Raw genomic sequence first — 15,466 nt, forward strand, 5'->3', positions numbered from 1 at the left:
CTTCTTCTCAGATTTTCACTTTCCATCGCATTCTTACTGCACTCCATCTTCTTTCTTATCCCACTCTTCACTGTCCACTACTGTATTAATTGGTTGAATGTTCAGCTGTGATGCTGTACAATTTCTCCTCTTTCTTTTTTATTTTATTTTTTTATTCTCAGGGCAAATTTTATTAGATTGTTTGCCAAAGCGGACAGTCTTTTTCACTGCCTGCCAAGCCCTCCTGAAGCCAGAACCAGTGGACACAGGGAGAAGCCTTGAGAAGCGAGATCGGATCAGGTCAGTCTTTGTCACTGCCTGCCAAGCCCTCCTGAATCCAGAACCAGTGGACACAGGGAGAGGCCTTGAGGAGCGAGATCGGCTCAGGTCCTCCAGGTGGTGCAGGTCTTGACCTTCCAGACGCAGCTTTTCCCAGCTCTGCTCAACAGCCTTCAGATATCTCATGTACTGGCAGTACTCCTTCCGAGAGCACAGCACCTTCTCATCATGAGTAATGAGGCCGTGTTTAAGAAGTAGCCTTTTTCTGCTTGGCTGGCTAAAGAATCCCTTCAGGTGAGGATCATGCAGATTGCAATAGGTCCAGTCTTTAAGAAGTAACCTTTTTCTGCTTGACTGGCTAAAGAATCCCTTCAGGTGAGGATCATGCAGATTGCAATAGGTCCAGTCTGTCAGGTTCATGTAGGGATCCCACAGGTCAAATGTTGGGAATGGTTGTCCAAGTCTCTCTCCCAGTTTGCCCCTGTAGTAGAGCTCAGAAGGTCTGGAAGGCCCTGGAAGACACTTGCCTTTCTTCATGCTTCCAACTGTGCCAATCTTGTTACATTTCATTTTCTTCATATCCGTAGTTGTGGTAGTCTCTTTCTCAACAAATATCTTACTGGTGTCCACTGCCTTGCCGACGGCCTTATATACACGTCGGGTTATGTTGTGTTAATGTCGTTACTATAGAAAAGGAATTCTACTAATTAACAACGTCATGTATTGTGACGTCATTTCAGGTTTGCCAACTCTCACGCATTGAGCGTGAGACACACGCATTTGACTATCTTCACACACTCTCATGCCACAAATCCGATTTCTCACGCCGAAGAAAAAAAAATCTAGTTTATTTACCTCTGATCCATATCTATGATTCAATGAGTTACTAGTTTGCTCTGGCGCCAACCACTGGCGATCGATCGATCACGATATAATACTTAATTTGTGTCCATTTTACACCCCCCCCCATTCAGTGTGATTTTCTGGATTTTGTTTTTAGATTCCATCACTCACACTTGAAGAGCACCTATGATAAAAATTACAGATTTCTACATGCATTGCAAGTGTGAAAACCAGCTAAATCAAATAATTGTTCTCCTCACTGTATATATATATATATTAGAGAGAGAGAGAGAGAAAGACACTCTACTCTGTTAAGAAGGATTTTTCCAGAGAGCAGTGTTCTGGCTATGGCTATGAAACATATATAACAGGAACAAAAATAAAATAAAATACAAAAACTAGAAATGGGAAAACAAATACATACTGATTAATATACTGTGACTAATATCTTAATATATATCATGACTGAGAATGTACTAGGACTGATATTTAATATCTTAATATATTTGTTAATATGTATCATATACATTTTTGTTTAAGTGTAATAAGGTGTAAGCCTTAGTGATGGGATTTTCGGCTCTATTTTGAGATGCGGCTCTAATGGCTCTTCTTACTGTGGAGAGCCGGCTCTTTCGGCTCCCAAACGGCTCCCCATATATATTTTTTACATTATTAATTAATTAATAGCTTAATACTAATTTTATAACATTTTGTTTCATTATTGACATTGTTAAGCACTTGTGATGAGTAAAAATGCTGCATAACAATGCTTTATAAATAAAACTTTTATTATAACCAATTATTAAATGATCACAAAATAGTACCAAAATAGAACGCAATACAGCTTGGTCAATTGCCTGCCGTTTCCACAAAAAAAGTGGAGATAACTTTTTTTCAGTGTTTTCCCACCACATTATTAACTGAAATCTGCGTGTGATTGGTCAGATGTGTTGAGCACACGCTTGACATGCGGGCAGTGGAGACATTCTTTGCAGTGTTGTCCGAAACGATATGTGGTAGTATAAAGAAACACCCCTCAAAAACAAGGGAAGGAACATTTACCTGACGAATGTTGCATTGTGTTCCAGGTTTGAAAAGTGCTAAAGTAGGTTAAAGTACTTGAAAATGCTTGAAAATGTAACTGTATTTTGTTTCACAAAAATAGCTGTCTGACTGAATCGATGTGATATAAAAAGCCCAATTGTTTCGAATCATTTCGAGTATATGTATAAATATTTAACTTAAGTTTAAGGTGCTTGGAAATATTGAAAATGGACCTTGAAAGTGACGTTCAAGTGCTTGAATTCCACCTTGTAAAGGTGTATGAACCCGGCATACATAACTTTGTTCATTGCGCTGAAGAGGTGCACGACCTTGCTTCGCACTGGGGTCCTTACGCAGGGGCGGAGCCACCGCGATTGCGTCATTTTCGGCGCACGGACCCTCGCGCTGGTCGCAAACTGGCACAAACTGAGGAAATAAACTCTCCGCTCTCTACCACTGGCAGAAGCAGAGCAATAGGCGCAAGGAGAGGGAGAGACAGTGAGGCACCGAAGGACAAATAAAAACGATGTTGGAAAAAACTGTGGCACTTGCAGAGCACAAGCGCAATACTGAAGGAAAAAGCGGCTCCCAAATAGGATCCTAAAACGGCTCCCATTGCAGAGCCGGTTCCAATCGTTCACTTCAAAGAGCCGGCTCTTAGAACCGGATCGTTCGCGAACGACACATCACTAGTAAGCCTAAAACCTTTCAACTCCAGGTTCAAATCTCACTCCAAGTGTGAGTGAGAGTTAACTACATGGGGTTGACGCGAACTTAATAGGCTTATCTATCTACCTATTTTTCACAAGAGCTTGTGGCTTGTGGTAAATGTACGATCTGGTAAATGTAGGGGTAAATGTACACTCTTCTGTCTTGTCCCCGGTGTAGATAGCACTAGGTCCTGCGTCACAACATGAATGAAGATCATTCGTATGAATGAACGCAATTTGGCCTATATATATATATATAGATATAGATATTATCTCCCGACCCCCCCCCCCCCCCCCCCCCCTCAAAAAAAAAAAAATCCTCGGATCTACACGATTCACGCAGGTCACCCTTTTCAACTTCAAAACAGCTAATTTCGCCGAAAGGTGACAGATTTTCATGCCTTCGATGTTAAAAGGAACACACTGCAGAATCTTAGAGATGATCTGTCCACTTATCCTAAACATCCAGGTGTTTAATCAAGGACCCAATGAAAGTGAAGAATTCAAGTTTAGAACCAAGTCTAAATTCTCAATATGGTACAGTTTACTCATACTGACTCCACTCCTAAATATCAGATTTAAACATGCAGCCCTGCCAACAGAAGCCCCACCTACAGGTCCCAAATGCATGCTTTCATTTACACATTTATGGTGCAATCACACCACAGAAAAAACAAACAGCAGCGGATTAATGGAATTAAATTGTTCAGTGCATGATTTATTTAGGTTTGCTCATTTTGTCTTTAAACCAAGAACAAACAAACAAATAAAAAGACAATACAGAATGATACATAAGGTCAAAGTGAAGGGTTGTCGCGTAGGCATCAGCATGAGGTCCTTGCAACACCACGTGACAATTACCGCGCACAGACGATAAATTAAAAACGTTACTTATATTAAACACATTTATAGATTGCATTGGCTCAAGGATGACAAGTTTACATGCCAAGCCCTTACTTGATATATATCCCCCCCAAAACAACTGTGTGTGTTTTCTTCATAAAAATGCAGCTTGACTGTATGGGCTTGTGAAATGGAGCCCAGCACTGCAAACCACCCGTTTCCTCATGTACACAGCTCCCCAATCAACTGTACAGCTCTACGTCCTTGACCATGTGGCAGGGGGATGGGGGAGGGGCCGGGGTGATGTCCAGCTTACGGGAGCACCAGCCACCAGTATGGAAGGTACATGTGAAATTTCCCACCTGCACGGTTTACCCGAGCACTCTATGGATGGTGAGGAGTCTTTCGGGAATTTGGTGGAAAATTGTGGTAACATTCTGGATGGCTGTAGAAGTGTAGCATGCACGTTATAGAGCTACGCGGCATACACGTAGTACGAATGGTGCTGGATAAATACCAGTGAGCGGGTTATGGCCGACAGTGAGATGCAAGGGACCTGGACTAAGGAAAGTTTTTCTGCTACTTCTCCAGAGGAGAGACCAAAATCATCTCAGGTGATAAAATACACGATCCGTAAAATACACACAACAATCGTTTGATCTTGCATGAAGACAGATTATAAATACAATGCCTGAACTTTGCCTGCACGCCTTCACTTGTGGGAAGTCATTGGATAAAGCTTTTGAATTCTGAAGGTGTACCATACCATGAGAATAAAGGAGGACGTTCAGTGTTGTGCAATTATTCTAGTTCTGCAGTTCAATACGTGAAAAACTAAAAAAATTGTGCACCAATCATATGGTTTACCTACATCAGTTTTATCCCAAAACGTGTCCCAAATATTTTCTTTAAGTCTGATGTCCACAAATCAAATTATGTTTACCAAACTATTAGACCTCTATTCTGTATAAAATATATCATTTAGGTAGTGATAATGTTTTGAAGATCCTATCCCCCAATCCAGCTCTCTCGGACACCTCAGACTAATGTCTTAACAAATGATTAATTAAGCTCTACTTCATGACTGGACAAGGGGGTTGACAGCTGCACATTAGGACAGGAGCAATGGAAGAAGTGATTACATTCTCAAATATTAGGCGCTATGGAAGAGTATATGCCTGTTTTTTTTTTTTTACATGGCTTTCACTTTAATTTGCTTCATCTTCATTTGCTTCTTTTCCATTTTTTTCTGCTCTCGGCGCTGAGCAGCCTCCTGCAAAAGACGGAGAGATTAATTCCAGCACATCGTTACATTCTCACAGTTCACACACTTATACTATATCTCTGCCACACCTCTAGGCGGCGCTGTCTCTCGGGGTCTTCTTCGTTCATGATCCTCTCCTTCTCAGCTCTCCTCTTCTCCTCCCGCCGTGTCTGCGCCGCCTCCTGCCTCTGAGCGTGAGTTTGCTTCAGAAAGTTCTCCTCCACGCGGGCACGGTTCCTCTCGGACTTCATCTTTCCCTGCACACGTTCACAGAAACACACGCCCACACACATCATTAAATAACGTGTTAGATGGTCCACTGGGTGCATGTCTGTTAGTGGGCGAGGGCTCACCTCTCTGTTGAGGCGGAGCTTCTTGACTTTGTCGATACTGTAGATCACCATGTTCATAAGAGGCAGCAGGCTATCCATATCTTTGGGAGACGTGTTACCCATCCCAGGCACTACACACACATACACACAGAGTTGCTGTATACAAAATCAGCCCATTAATATTATGAGCAATAATGCAGAGGAAAGGCCATTTATGTAGATTTTTAATTGTGACCTTTTTACTAATAAATGACTGGATATTTACTACGGCATGCCGAGCATGATCAGAGAAGCAGCTGTCGCAGGTCATTAACAGTAATAGTAGTGGTTCAGGTTACGATGATTTACAAAACTTACTCTTTATACTGCTCTGGATGTCTGCCTTGAGACACTTAACTAAATTTGGCGTGTTTCCTTTTTTAGTGACAAATGTTTTAAGATACCGTTTTCATAATGGCTTTGCATTGCATTGGTGGTGGTGTTGGTGTTTCAGCATTCTGGATTATTAGTGTGTAGGCTTATTATGTTGCCCTTGTGTGGTCTGGGAGAGCTGTGAAACCTTTGGTACCCCGGGAAACAAGAATAGAAACGTTTTCATAATTTTGGTATTGACCCGGTACAAAGTATCGGTTCTTGTGACCTCTCTAGTCTAAATAACATTCTGATAAATGATTGTATAGTGAATCTTAAAGAATCAAACTCAGAAACTACAGTAGGCAGATGATTAAGGGATTACGTTTACAGCATATGACAGATGCTCGTATCCACAGTGATTTGCAGGTGTAAACATTTGGAATTAAACATTTATTTTTATATGTGCCCAAAGGTATCAAACGTAACCATGTCTACCAGCATGATCTATGAGCTATACTACAAGAGCAGGCTTGGAAGCTTCTCTCACCATTAAATGTAAACAGTAGTGTTTTCTTAGTCTCAGGGAGCTTCAAGGGCTGGCCCTCCCTGAAGAAAAACAAACATCACCATAACTTTAGAAAATAAATCAAATCGGTTTTAGTTAAATACATAAACAGCAAGAAATATGGAAGCATCAGCAATGCAATCACTTACTCTTGCATAACTTTTGGACCAGAAAATTGGTCAGAGAAATGGATGGACTCAATCTTCTCGGCATTGTTGCTGATGTAATGAACCATCTAATAGAGAGGAGGTCAGAACCAACAAATCAGCAAGCACTAGAGGATCTAATGGTGTGAAACAACAGAACTCAGAAGGTCATTAGTTCTGGAACGTCCAGTGGTCCAAAGGGGCGTGGCTCAAACCACAGTAGGAGAGACCCTGCCTCCGCACTGCCAACCTTGTTATCCATCACTCCATCTGTGACCTCGCCCATCTCTGATAGGATGGCTAGAGATTCAGGGAGGCCGTACTTTGCACCCGACTTGGGCTTATCTCCGCAGAACTCACTCTGGACAAGAACAAAGATGTCAAAGGGAACAACAAAATAAAAAAAAACAGAAGAAAAACCAAAATATTAAAAAAACCCAAAAGATGTTAAATGTTATAACACATGTCTAAATATATTTGTCCAAAGGACAATGGTCCAGCACTTCTTACCAGGTCCTGCATCTCCTTCTGCAGCCGACCCAAGGCCTTCCGATTGCCCAGAGCAAATACAAACGTGTCCATGTCCTCATCGGTCAGTGTCACTTTGACTTGCTGGAGACAGGACGGATACAAAACAAATAACTCTCTTTTCAAACTGCAGCACAGCACAACTGCTCACGGTTCATACCCACCACTAGTTCATACCCACCACTTGGTCACAGGTTGGCCTCATCATCCTTGCCAGCACATTCAGCAGATCCTGTCTTTTAAGAAACTGTAAAGTACACAAAGATAATCCAATTCAAGCATTTAGAAGGGCTGCAGAATGAACACGGGACAATAAGAAGTGTTGACACACACACACACACTACCTTGAGCTGAATGAGCATGCCTTCACAGCACACGCGCCCTGAGCACCACAGGTTGTAGATGTGCTCGTTCTCCTGGTTCAGCTTCCCTGTGCTAGTGGCCTCTTTACTCGTGCCATCATCACCTATACGACATGCAGCAGTGAGTCAGCAAACCCAGCAATCCAGTGAGCTCAGAGTCCCGGGGCTTATATTCTAGTATTTATTACCGTTTTATACACAGTCCAGCACCCAGAAGACATTTCTGAATAAGTGAATACGACATAAACAAATGCATAACAAATGCACATATAATGCATATAATAAGTGCCAGAGAATTTTTTTAAGGGATAAATGGAGACTATCACTATAGCAGTGACGGAGATGGAGAGAAAGCAGTAGTGTAAGGGAGTGTGTTGGGGTGACGTTCTTACCAACAAGAGCAAAGTTACTTTCCAGCAGCTCCCTGTGGGAGTTGAACCAGGCTTGAGCGAGCCTGCTGTTCTTGTTCTTGCCAACAATGTAATTCATGATGTATGCTAGGAGGCCTGTGACCATCAAGATCTCCATGTAGTAGCTCTCCCAGCTGTTCTGCAGGTGTGCCGGGACCTAAAGCACGAAAAACACTCAGTCGACGTGTCCGTCTGAGGAGCTACGAATGGTACACGTGAATGTATTTTACCTCTCGGTAGATGAGTGTGTCTTTGAAGGATGGGTTGGATTTTTCATATCCCTCAAATTCCTCGTTGTCATACTTGCTGTACATGTCCTGATCCTGTGGTAGCAATGGTAAAAGAAAAATCAAATTAAAAAACATGAATCAATAATTAAATTTGGGCCCTATTCTGGCTGTAAGCCCAACTGTAATGTTCCTATTAATTTATTTCCCTTTAGAGAAGTTTTGTAATCGGCCCATGTTCTTATAGCAGCTTTAAAAATTCAGGCATGTTATTTTTATTTATTCAACTCAATAAGCAATGAAACAATTCAATAACAGGAAACCCAAGTACCAACCCTCCCCTTTCAACCTCACTCTGAACGCCCATGGCATTCACCTGTGTATCTGCGTCCTCAAACTCATCCTGCCCTTCCTCGATCTCCACTGTGGCTTCATCCTCATCATCTTCCACAGGCGTGGACGAAGGCGCTGGCCTCGGGGGAGGTTGGCTGTCTGCTTCTGCCGGCTGGTCTTCACCCACGTCCTCAAACTCAGCAAAGTCATTGTCATCGAACTCGGTCAGGTCCTCACTGTCATCAAAGTCGTCGTTGTAGCGCCCCCTGGTGTCTGGCAGGGCCAGCAGCAGGAGGAGAGCAGGGAGCAGTAAGAGACAGCTCCTCATGGCTCAGCCTGCAACAGGAGAAATATACATTTTAATTACATTGTAAATATAATAAAAGAGAACACAGACAGATACCAAAAATTGGATTTGAGATTTAAGATTTAGGGAAGGGCAGTTTCAGGTATTATACCGATGCTGGAACTGAGCAACTGTCAGGAACAGCTGGTCAGATGTCATAGCTGTGAGTACATGTGAGTGTTTCTTCACTGTTCACCTAAGATTAACTGAAAACAAGAACAAAGGCCCCTATCCCTACATGCCCCCCTCCTGTTTTTGGTAAAACAGAGGAATAACCACACCCAATGTAGTGTGAGGTTCAGCAGAGATGTAAACTCCAGACAAGTAAGATTTGTTAGTGACCGTTTGTTGTGGAGTGCAGATTTGTAAGAATCACAAATAGATTAACATAACATGTGCATTCAATAAGTAAATATGAAAGGCAACAAGTACCAAATAATTTACATGTTATTAACTGTTCTGGAGTTGAGGATAAACATTCCTTGGACAAACCACTATCATAAATTTCACTGTTAATTTCAGCAAATTGAGGTGGCTTGGTTTCATCACAGCTTGAGTTTCCTGATTGAGTTTACAAGATATAGCTTCTGGTCAAATTATGTACACATCTTCCTGAATATTAACCACAGTTAGGACAAATATCTCAGGTAACAGCATAAACTAGTGAACCCACCAATCACTGCACGTCTCTGCTGAACTCGCTAGCTAGCAGCCGTTTAGTTAAACATCCATCCAGCTAGTACATGTAGCACAGCCGTCTGGTCACGCTGCCAACTCCCACCTTTGTGCGACGATACGTTTGGCCAACGCGCCGGCCAACACTGCACTTACACCGAACACCGACCGAGTTCAGCTCCGCGACTAACCCCAGACACGGAACAGACACGCGGCTAACGCTGGCTAATCCCGAGGAATTAGTCGCTGGCCAACGAAAATGTTGATCAGCGTGTCATCTACACGTTAGCCAATTAACTAGATCATTCAAAATTATTTAACTGGTTCATATTTTCTCGAGTTACGGGTCAACCACTACTAAAAGTGTTTACGACGTGCCACAAGCGGCTAGTCGGCCTCGCCCTGGTTGCCCGGTGATGAAACCTCACGCGCCAGCCGCAGGCAGCAGGCTAACCTGTTAGCCGACTAGCTAGTAAGACTGGTTCCAGCGCGGCGGCTAGCTAACGAAGACCCGAACCCGTGTGAAAAAATTGCGACGCCGGTGACTGGCCATGTTTTGACGATACTAGAATTTTTTTTTGACAATTTACCTTAAAAAATCACGCGTTGTAGAACAGGTGCTTATTGCTGGGCTCGACACATTTAAGGCTCAGCCCCCACAGGTCGAGTCCGTCCCAGAAGTATTTGCCGTGATAAATATCATAATAAGAGTCCTAACTAGCGTAAATACCGAAAAAAATATTCTAAGAATTTGATACACCGAAATGACTCACGTGGATTCATTCTGACTAATATAAGTTATTTAGTTAGATACTTATCTATCTGGATATTTACATTTTACGGCATTTGGCAGACGCCCTTATCCAGAGCGACTTACATGTTTATCTCATTTTTTTATACAAGTGAGCAATTGAGGGTTAAGGGCCTTGCTCAGGGGCACCTCAGTCATGGCCTCAGATCTGGGAATTGAACCCACGACCCTCCAGTCACAAGACCAGTTCCCTAACCGTCAGGCCACGACTGCCCGACTGGATAATTCTGCATTAACAATTTCAAAATGCTGCCAACTTTAATTCACGTAATAACGGAGAATAAAATCTAATATTAATAGAATACTTTAATTATTTAATCCGTTATAGCCTAATATCTCACTCCGCTTTTAAAAGGCGTGCGTTTATCGTTTGGACTTTTACGGGCAGGACTTTTACGTTGAAGTTGACCGGGACGGTTCGATCAAAACCTTAACCGGACTCCGTTTATGGTTTTAGCTTGCCGACGAGAAAAGGCCCGTGGAGGTTTTATGGACCTACACTGACAAGAACCACGTTGTTTTATTATGCTGTGTAATATCCGAGCGCAAGTGAACCAGGACCGACGTGTACACGCTAGCTAGCTAACCTAGTTAACGCCAGTTCACCTTTATAGCCCAGAGACTGTTGTGATGACATTCCCTTTGTCTGGAGTAACGGGACGCGGGGTCGCAGTTTCACCGTAAAACAGACATTTTTAAGTTCTTTTTGGGGACTTTCTTTAACTGACCCGCATTGTTAGGTTCTCGCTTATCTCGACCCGATCGTTCTCCCCCGAAATGTCGCTCCACGGTAAGAGAAAAGAGATCTACAAGTACGAGGCGCCGTGGACGGTGTACGCCATGAACTGGAGCGTGAGACCCGACAAGCGCTTTCGGCTGGCGCTGGGCAGCTTCGTGGAGGAGTACAACAACAAGGTACACGGTTCCGTCGGGGCGAGAGCCTGTCACGGTGTCTTAGAGAAACTCGTTTGCCCTCATCTGTGTCCTCTGGCCCACTGCTACCAGATTTGCAGACGGGCGGCCTTGTACGTTTGTCGTTGCAAACTGGCTGGAAAGACCGTCGTGTGTGTTGAGAACGCAGTTGGTCAGTTCACGTCTCACCGCTCCGACATGTCTGGTGCAGGTGCAGCTGGTGGGACTCGACGAGGAAAGTTCGGAGTTCGTGTGCCGGAACACGTTTGATCACCCGTACCCCACGACCAAGATCATGTGGATCCCTGACACGAAGGGGGTCTACCCAGACCTGCTTGCTACCAGCGGAGATTATCTGCGTATCTGGAGGGTCTGTAGAACTGCGTAGTTGTCGGCGTGTCGTCTTCTCTCTTCCTCGTGTATTTTAAATACACCGGTTCCTCTCCTGTCTCTCTCCTTCAGGTAAACGACACGGAAACTCGTCTTGAATGTCTTCTAAACAATAACAAAAACTCAGACTTCTGCGCACCTCTAACTTCTTTTGACTGGAATGAAGTTGACCCCAATCTTTTAGGTAAGAACACTATCACAAGTCTTAAGTCTGTAATTCAGTTTTTTTGTTCATGTGTGCAAATCTGTTTATGCTATACATTTTCACTGTGTACATCTTCCATTGAATCTCTTTTTTTTTATTTTATTGGCCCTTAGGCACTTCCAGCATCGACACTACTTGCACCATCTGGGGGCTAGAGACAGGGCAGGTACTGGGGAGAGTCAACCTGGTGTCGGGCCACGTTAAGACCCAGCTCATCGCCCATGACAAAGAGGTTCGTGTCAGACAGACAGACTCCTAGGCAACTAATGTGTTTGTGGGGGCTGGAAAATTTCTGCTGAAGTAGTGAAATCCTTTTGAGGTATTTAACTTGCACACCTTATAAACTTTGTTGGAATTGTTTCCTATATCGAAAACTTCTTAATCAGGTATACACACATGTACACACACATTTCAGCAAATGACTCCAGTGTATTATAGTCGAAGAACTAGAGCAAGAATTTTAAGTGTTCACTTGCACAGTTGATGAGACTCCTCTCTGAAATTGATAAATTATTTATGTCTTCTTTCTTTGGAAAACGTATAATACTTGTTTAAGGGTGTTTTCACATTTAGAGTTTTTTGTCCAGACCCAATACTGCTTGTTCCCCATGTTTGGTATGTTTGTCCAGTAAGAACGCTGTTTTTGAGCCCTGGGATCAGTATATCTGATCTTCCTGTAATTGGTGGTATGGAGTTGCTTCAATCCACAATTCATAGGGTTTGCGTGTTGGTTCATTGTGGGGTTGTGTTATTTTTGGTTAATTTTTTAAACGCTTTAATTTAGGGTGCCACTTGGGCATTCAGGTTTTTTATAGTGTGGACATGATTGCAGTGTATTTTATATGGACTAGCCATATGAGGGTCTTATTGTATAACATTATGTCACAGAACTGGAACAGTTTTATTGTATTAAGCTGACCTTTGCAGAGCAAGTTCATCTAGTAAGAGCATTGTGGCAAAATCCACATCTCCTGTGCTGGCTAGCATGGCTTTCTTATACTGGGTTCCTGCGCAGTGAAATGCCATGTATCCATGAAGCTCTGTTCTTTGCCACCTACCTGTTTTTATCCCAGAAAAGTGGCTAACGTTTTGCGAACCTGCACCCAGAAAAGTGACATGTGAAATTGTGCAATTAGTATGTCATTGCGTACGAGTATTTGGACGTATTTCGTCTGTGAAGACAATCCAGTGAGAATGAGCCCAGAGTCGGTCCTGGGGGTTGGATTAAAGTGTGATACGGTAGTAAAAACACACCCAAAAATGCATGCATTTGGTGCAGAGCTGACCCATGTCACTGGTTGTAGGTGTATGATATTGCATTCAGCCGTGCGGGTGGAGGCCGCGACATGTTTGCATCAGTGGGTGCAGACGGATCGGTACGCATGTTCGACCTCCGTCACCTGGAGCACAGCACCATCATTTATGAGGACCCCCAACATCACCCTCTGCTCCGCCTCTGCTGGAACAAGCAGGACCCCAACTACCTGGCTACCATGGCTATGGATGGCATGGAGGTAAACACACGAACCTCGATTCCACGGGTCGGCTTGGTAGTGACAGATACATGATTTCAATAAGAGATTCAGTGTGCATGAGAAGATTGGATATTAACAGGTTTTGCATAAAGCTGTTGTGCAACTAGACCACACAAGACATGGTTGCGGTTCTACAATCCTACATGTGAGACTAGCTGTTTATGGAAGTTTTTCCTTTCTTGGTCCAAATCTCTCTCGTGCGTTATCATTAGACCCTCATCTTTCCCACCTGCATTCCTCAGTAGTCTCCATAGATTGCATCAGTTGCACTAGCCTGGGGTAAACCCAGTGCCCATGTCTGCCCCCAGGTGGTCATCCTGGATGTGCGCGTGCCTTGCACGCCTGTGGCTCGGCTCAATAATCACCGGGCATGTGTGAATGGCATCGCTTGGGCCCCACACTCCTCCTGCCATATCTGTACTGCAGGTAAGAGACCAGAACAGCTACACGCATGCATACATTACGGAGTGTGTGTTGGTGTGTGTCTGTGTGTATGAATTCTTTTATGAATGTCAAGCATGCTTTCACGTAACATTTCAGGTCTTTTCCCACTTTAAAAGAATGCCAAGGGAGTTGCATAGTGCTACAACTCCTCTACTGGGTCACCATACCGTTGCCTTTACCTGGTCCCCTCACTTTCACTCCCACTGTAGCGGACGATCACCAGGCACTGATCTGGGACATACAGCAGATGCCCCGGGCCATCGAGGACCCCATCCTGGCGTACACGGCCGAGGGAGAGATCAACAACGTGCAGTGGGCCTCCACGCAGCCTGACTGGATAGCCATCTGCTACAACAACTGCCTGGAGATCCTGCGTGTTTAACAGTGGCACGGCTGCTGCTCCAAGCGCCCCGCCCACTGTGGGCGGGGCTGGTTCCAGTATCACGCAGGAGAGGGTAGGGGGCGGATGGTTCCTGTGCTGCTGTACAGGGGTGGAGGTTGCAGGATGGCTGGGGTAGGATCTGGGTTTGAAAGGAAAGATGTGTGTGAACTCTGTTTATAGATGTATGGGTGCGTGCGTGTGTGTGTGTGTGTGTATGCATTCATTTTTGCTCACCTATTTTAATGGTCTGTAACATTTGCATGTTGGTATTCGTGCATTAGACTCCTACTGGCATCCGGACTTTGGTTTGCAGTGTATTTACTTTTTGATTTTCTATTGCAATGATTTTATGTGTATAGCCATATCGATGCAGTGGACACGGCTGCATCATTTATGGACCAGTAACCGGGGAGGGGACTTGTAGGTCACTATATTTTAGGTAGAAAATCAAGACTGTAGGTACCAAGCAGCAGGCATGAACATTTTCAGATTACCTTAAAATGCTTTTTTTACTGACTTGTGGCAAATATTTATCTTTGAGCAAACTAGAGAAGTATAAACTTGCTAAAACATGCCAGCCTCCCCCTTTATTACGTTAGCAACATGCCATGGTTTAGTTTATGCACGTCTTCTGAAATTATGTCTACTATGTCAAGCACACGCAGCTAATAGTCTCGAACGGTTGACGGACAGGAGCAATTGTGAGCGTGTTAAACATGGAAAACTAGTACATCCTTGTTGTGAAAGGCTTTTTCAGGACTCGTTATAAGTCAGTTATTTAACTGTAAGAAGGGGAGAAAAAGTTGGTCTCTCTTAAGACAAAGTTGACTGAGTTTGGCCAAGGGAATGGATGTTTTCCGCATGCTTTTGGAAGTCAAATTGGTTGATGGTGTTTAAATACAGGCTACCTTTCACACTGTGTCTGAGGTGTGAAATGAACTCTGTTCTTTTTGTTCTCGTTTCATCTCGTGTGCTCTGCCGTCTTCTGTCCGCTGCCTTTCACGTCATCTTCCTTAGGTTCTTGTTTTAAAAGTCCCTTCGTCTCGAGCAGCGTTTTCTGAGGTCTGGCTGTGGGAGTCCTTGGCCTCCTCGGCTCTTGAGCTCGGGTATCCACACCGGGTTTGCTCATGAGAAGAATCTGACATCTCTGAGCTCGGAAAGTTCTAGAAAGTGCAGATCCGGGAGGGCCTCAGGCTCAGGAGACGCTGCTTTTCTTAGCATGTTTGTGCTCGGTGTGAGAGATGTACATAGCTACATATATAAATATAAATAATCTAGGGCAAATGTTCATCTAGTGGCTCCTCCAGAAGAACTGACCATTACAGGTTATTTGGTCCAGGGAAAGTGGCTGTAATGCAAACACATGGTAATTGCCTGTTCACTGTTTCATGGCTGAAAAGGAACACAGAAGGTTTCTGGGACCCCCATCCTGATCCTAAGCTCTCTGAAAGAGTGTATATGTGATTCCGTGTGTGTGCCTAAACACAGTTTTCTATTAATAAACTTGCATTGTTCTTCCATGGAGTGTTTTGAGTTTGTATTTGTGC

At 43.7% G+C, this 15,466-nt stretch overlaps 2 protein-coding genes across 4 annotated transcripts; one reads left to right on the forward strand and one right to left on the reverse strand.

Moving 5' to 3' along the window:
• Positions 1 to 4,858: 4,858 nt before the first annotated feature.
• Positions 4,859 to 9,940, reverse strand: ccdc47 (coiled-coil domain containing 47). 2 transcript variants are annotated; one of them, XM_076997050.1, is made up of 13 exons: positions 9,831 to 9,940; positions 8,263 to 8,555; positions 7,890 to 7,982; positions 7,642 to 7,816; positions 7,232 to 7,353; positions 7,069 to 7,134; positions 6,870 to 6,971; positions 6,610 to 6,720; positions 6,363 to 6,448; positions 6,196 to 6,254; positions 5,316 to 5,425; positions 5,052 to 5,219; positions 4,859 to 4,971 (listed from the first exon to the last, which is right to left on the reverse strand). In XM_076997050.1, exons 2-13 carry the CDS (start codon positions 8,545 to 8,547, stop codon positions 4,891 to 4,893), a joined length of 1,458 nt encoding a protein of 485 aa, XP_076853165.1. In that variant the 5' UTR covers positions 8,548 to 8,555; positions 9,831 to 9,940; the 3' UTR covers positions 4,859 to 4,890. The 2 variants fall into 2 exon arrangements, with proteins under 2 accessions (XP_076853165.1, XP_076853166.1); XM_076997051.1 differs by lacking the exon at positions 9,831 to 9,940 and adding an exon at positions 9,239 to 9,664.
• A 509-nt stretch (positions 9,941 to 10,449) lies between these two features.
• Positions 10,450 to 15,439, forward strand: dcaf7 (ddb1 and cul4 associated factor 7). 2 transcript variants are annotated; one of them, XM_076997053.1, is made up of 7 exons: positions 10,450 to 10,966; positions 11,175 to 11,333; positions 11,426 to 11,537; positions 11,672 to 11,790; positions 12,863 to 13,072; positions 13,402 to 13,519; positions 13,747 to 15,439. In XM_076997053.1, the coding sequence occupies exons 1-7, from the start codon at positions 10,829 to 10,831 to the stop codon at positions 13,917 to 13,919; spliced, it is 1,029 nt and encodes a 342-aa protein (XP_076853168.1). In that variant the 5' UTR covers positions 10,450 to 10,828; the 3' UTR covers positions 13,920 to 15,439. The 2 variants fall into 2 exon arrangements, with proteins under 2 accessions (XP_076853168.1, XP_076853167.1); XM_076997052.1 differs by having other exon boundaries at positions 13,402 to 13,518; positions 13,743 to 15,439.
• Positions 15,440 to 15,466: the final 27 nt, after the last annotated feature.

The sequence above is a fragment of the Brachyhypopomus gauderio genome, chromosome 2 (genome assembly GCF_052324685.1).
Source record: "Brachyhypopomus gauderio isolate BG-103 chromosome 2, BGAUD_0.2, whole genome shotgun sequence".
Taxonomy (NCBI): domain Eukaryota; kingdom Metazoa; phylum Chordata; class Actinopteri; order Gymnotiformes; family Hypopomidae; genus Brachyhypopomus; species Brachyhypopomus gauderio.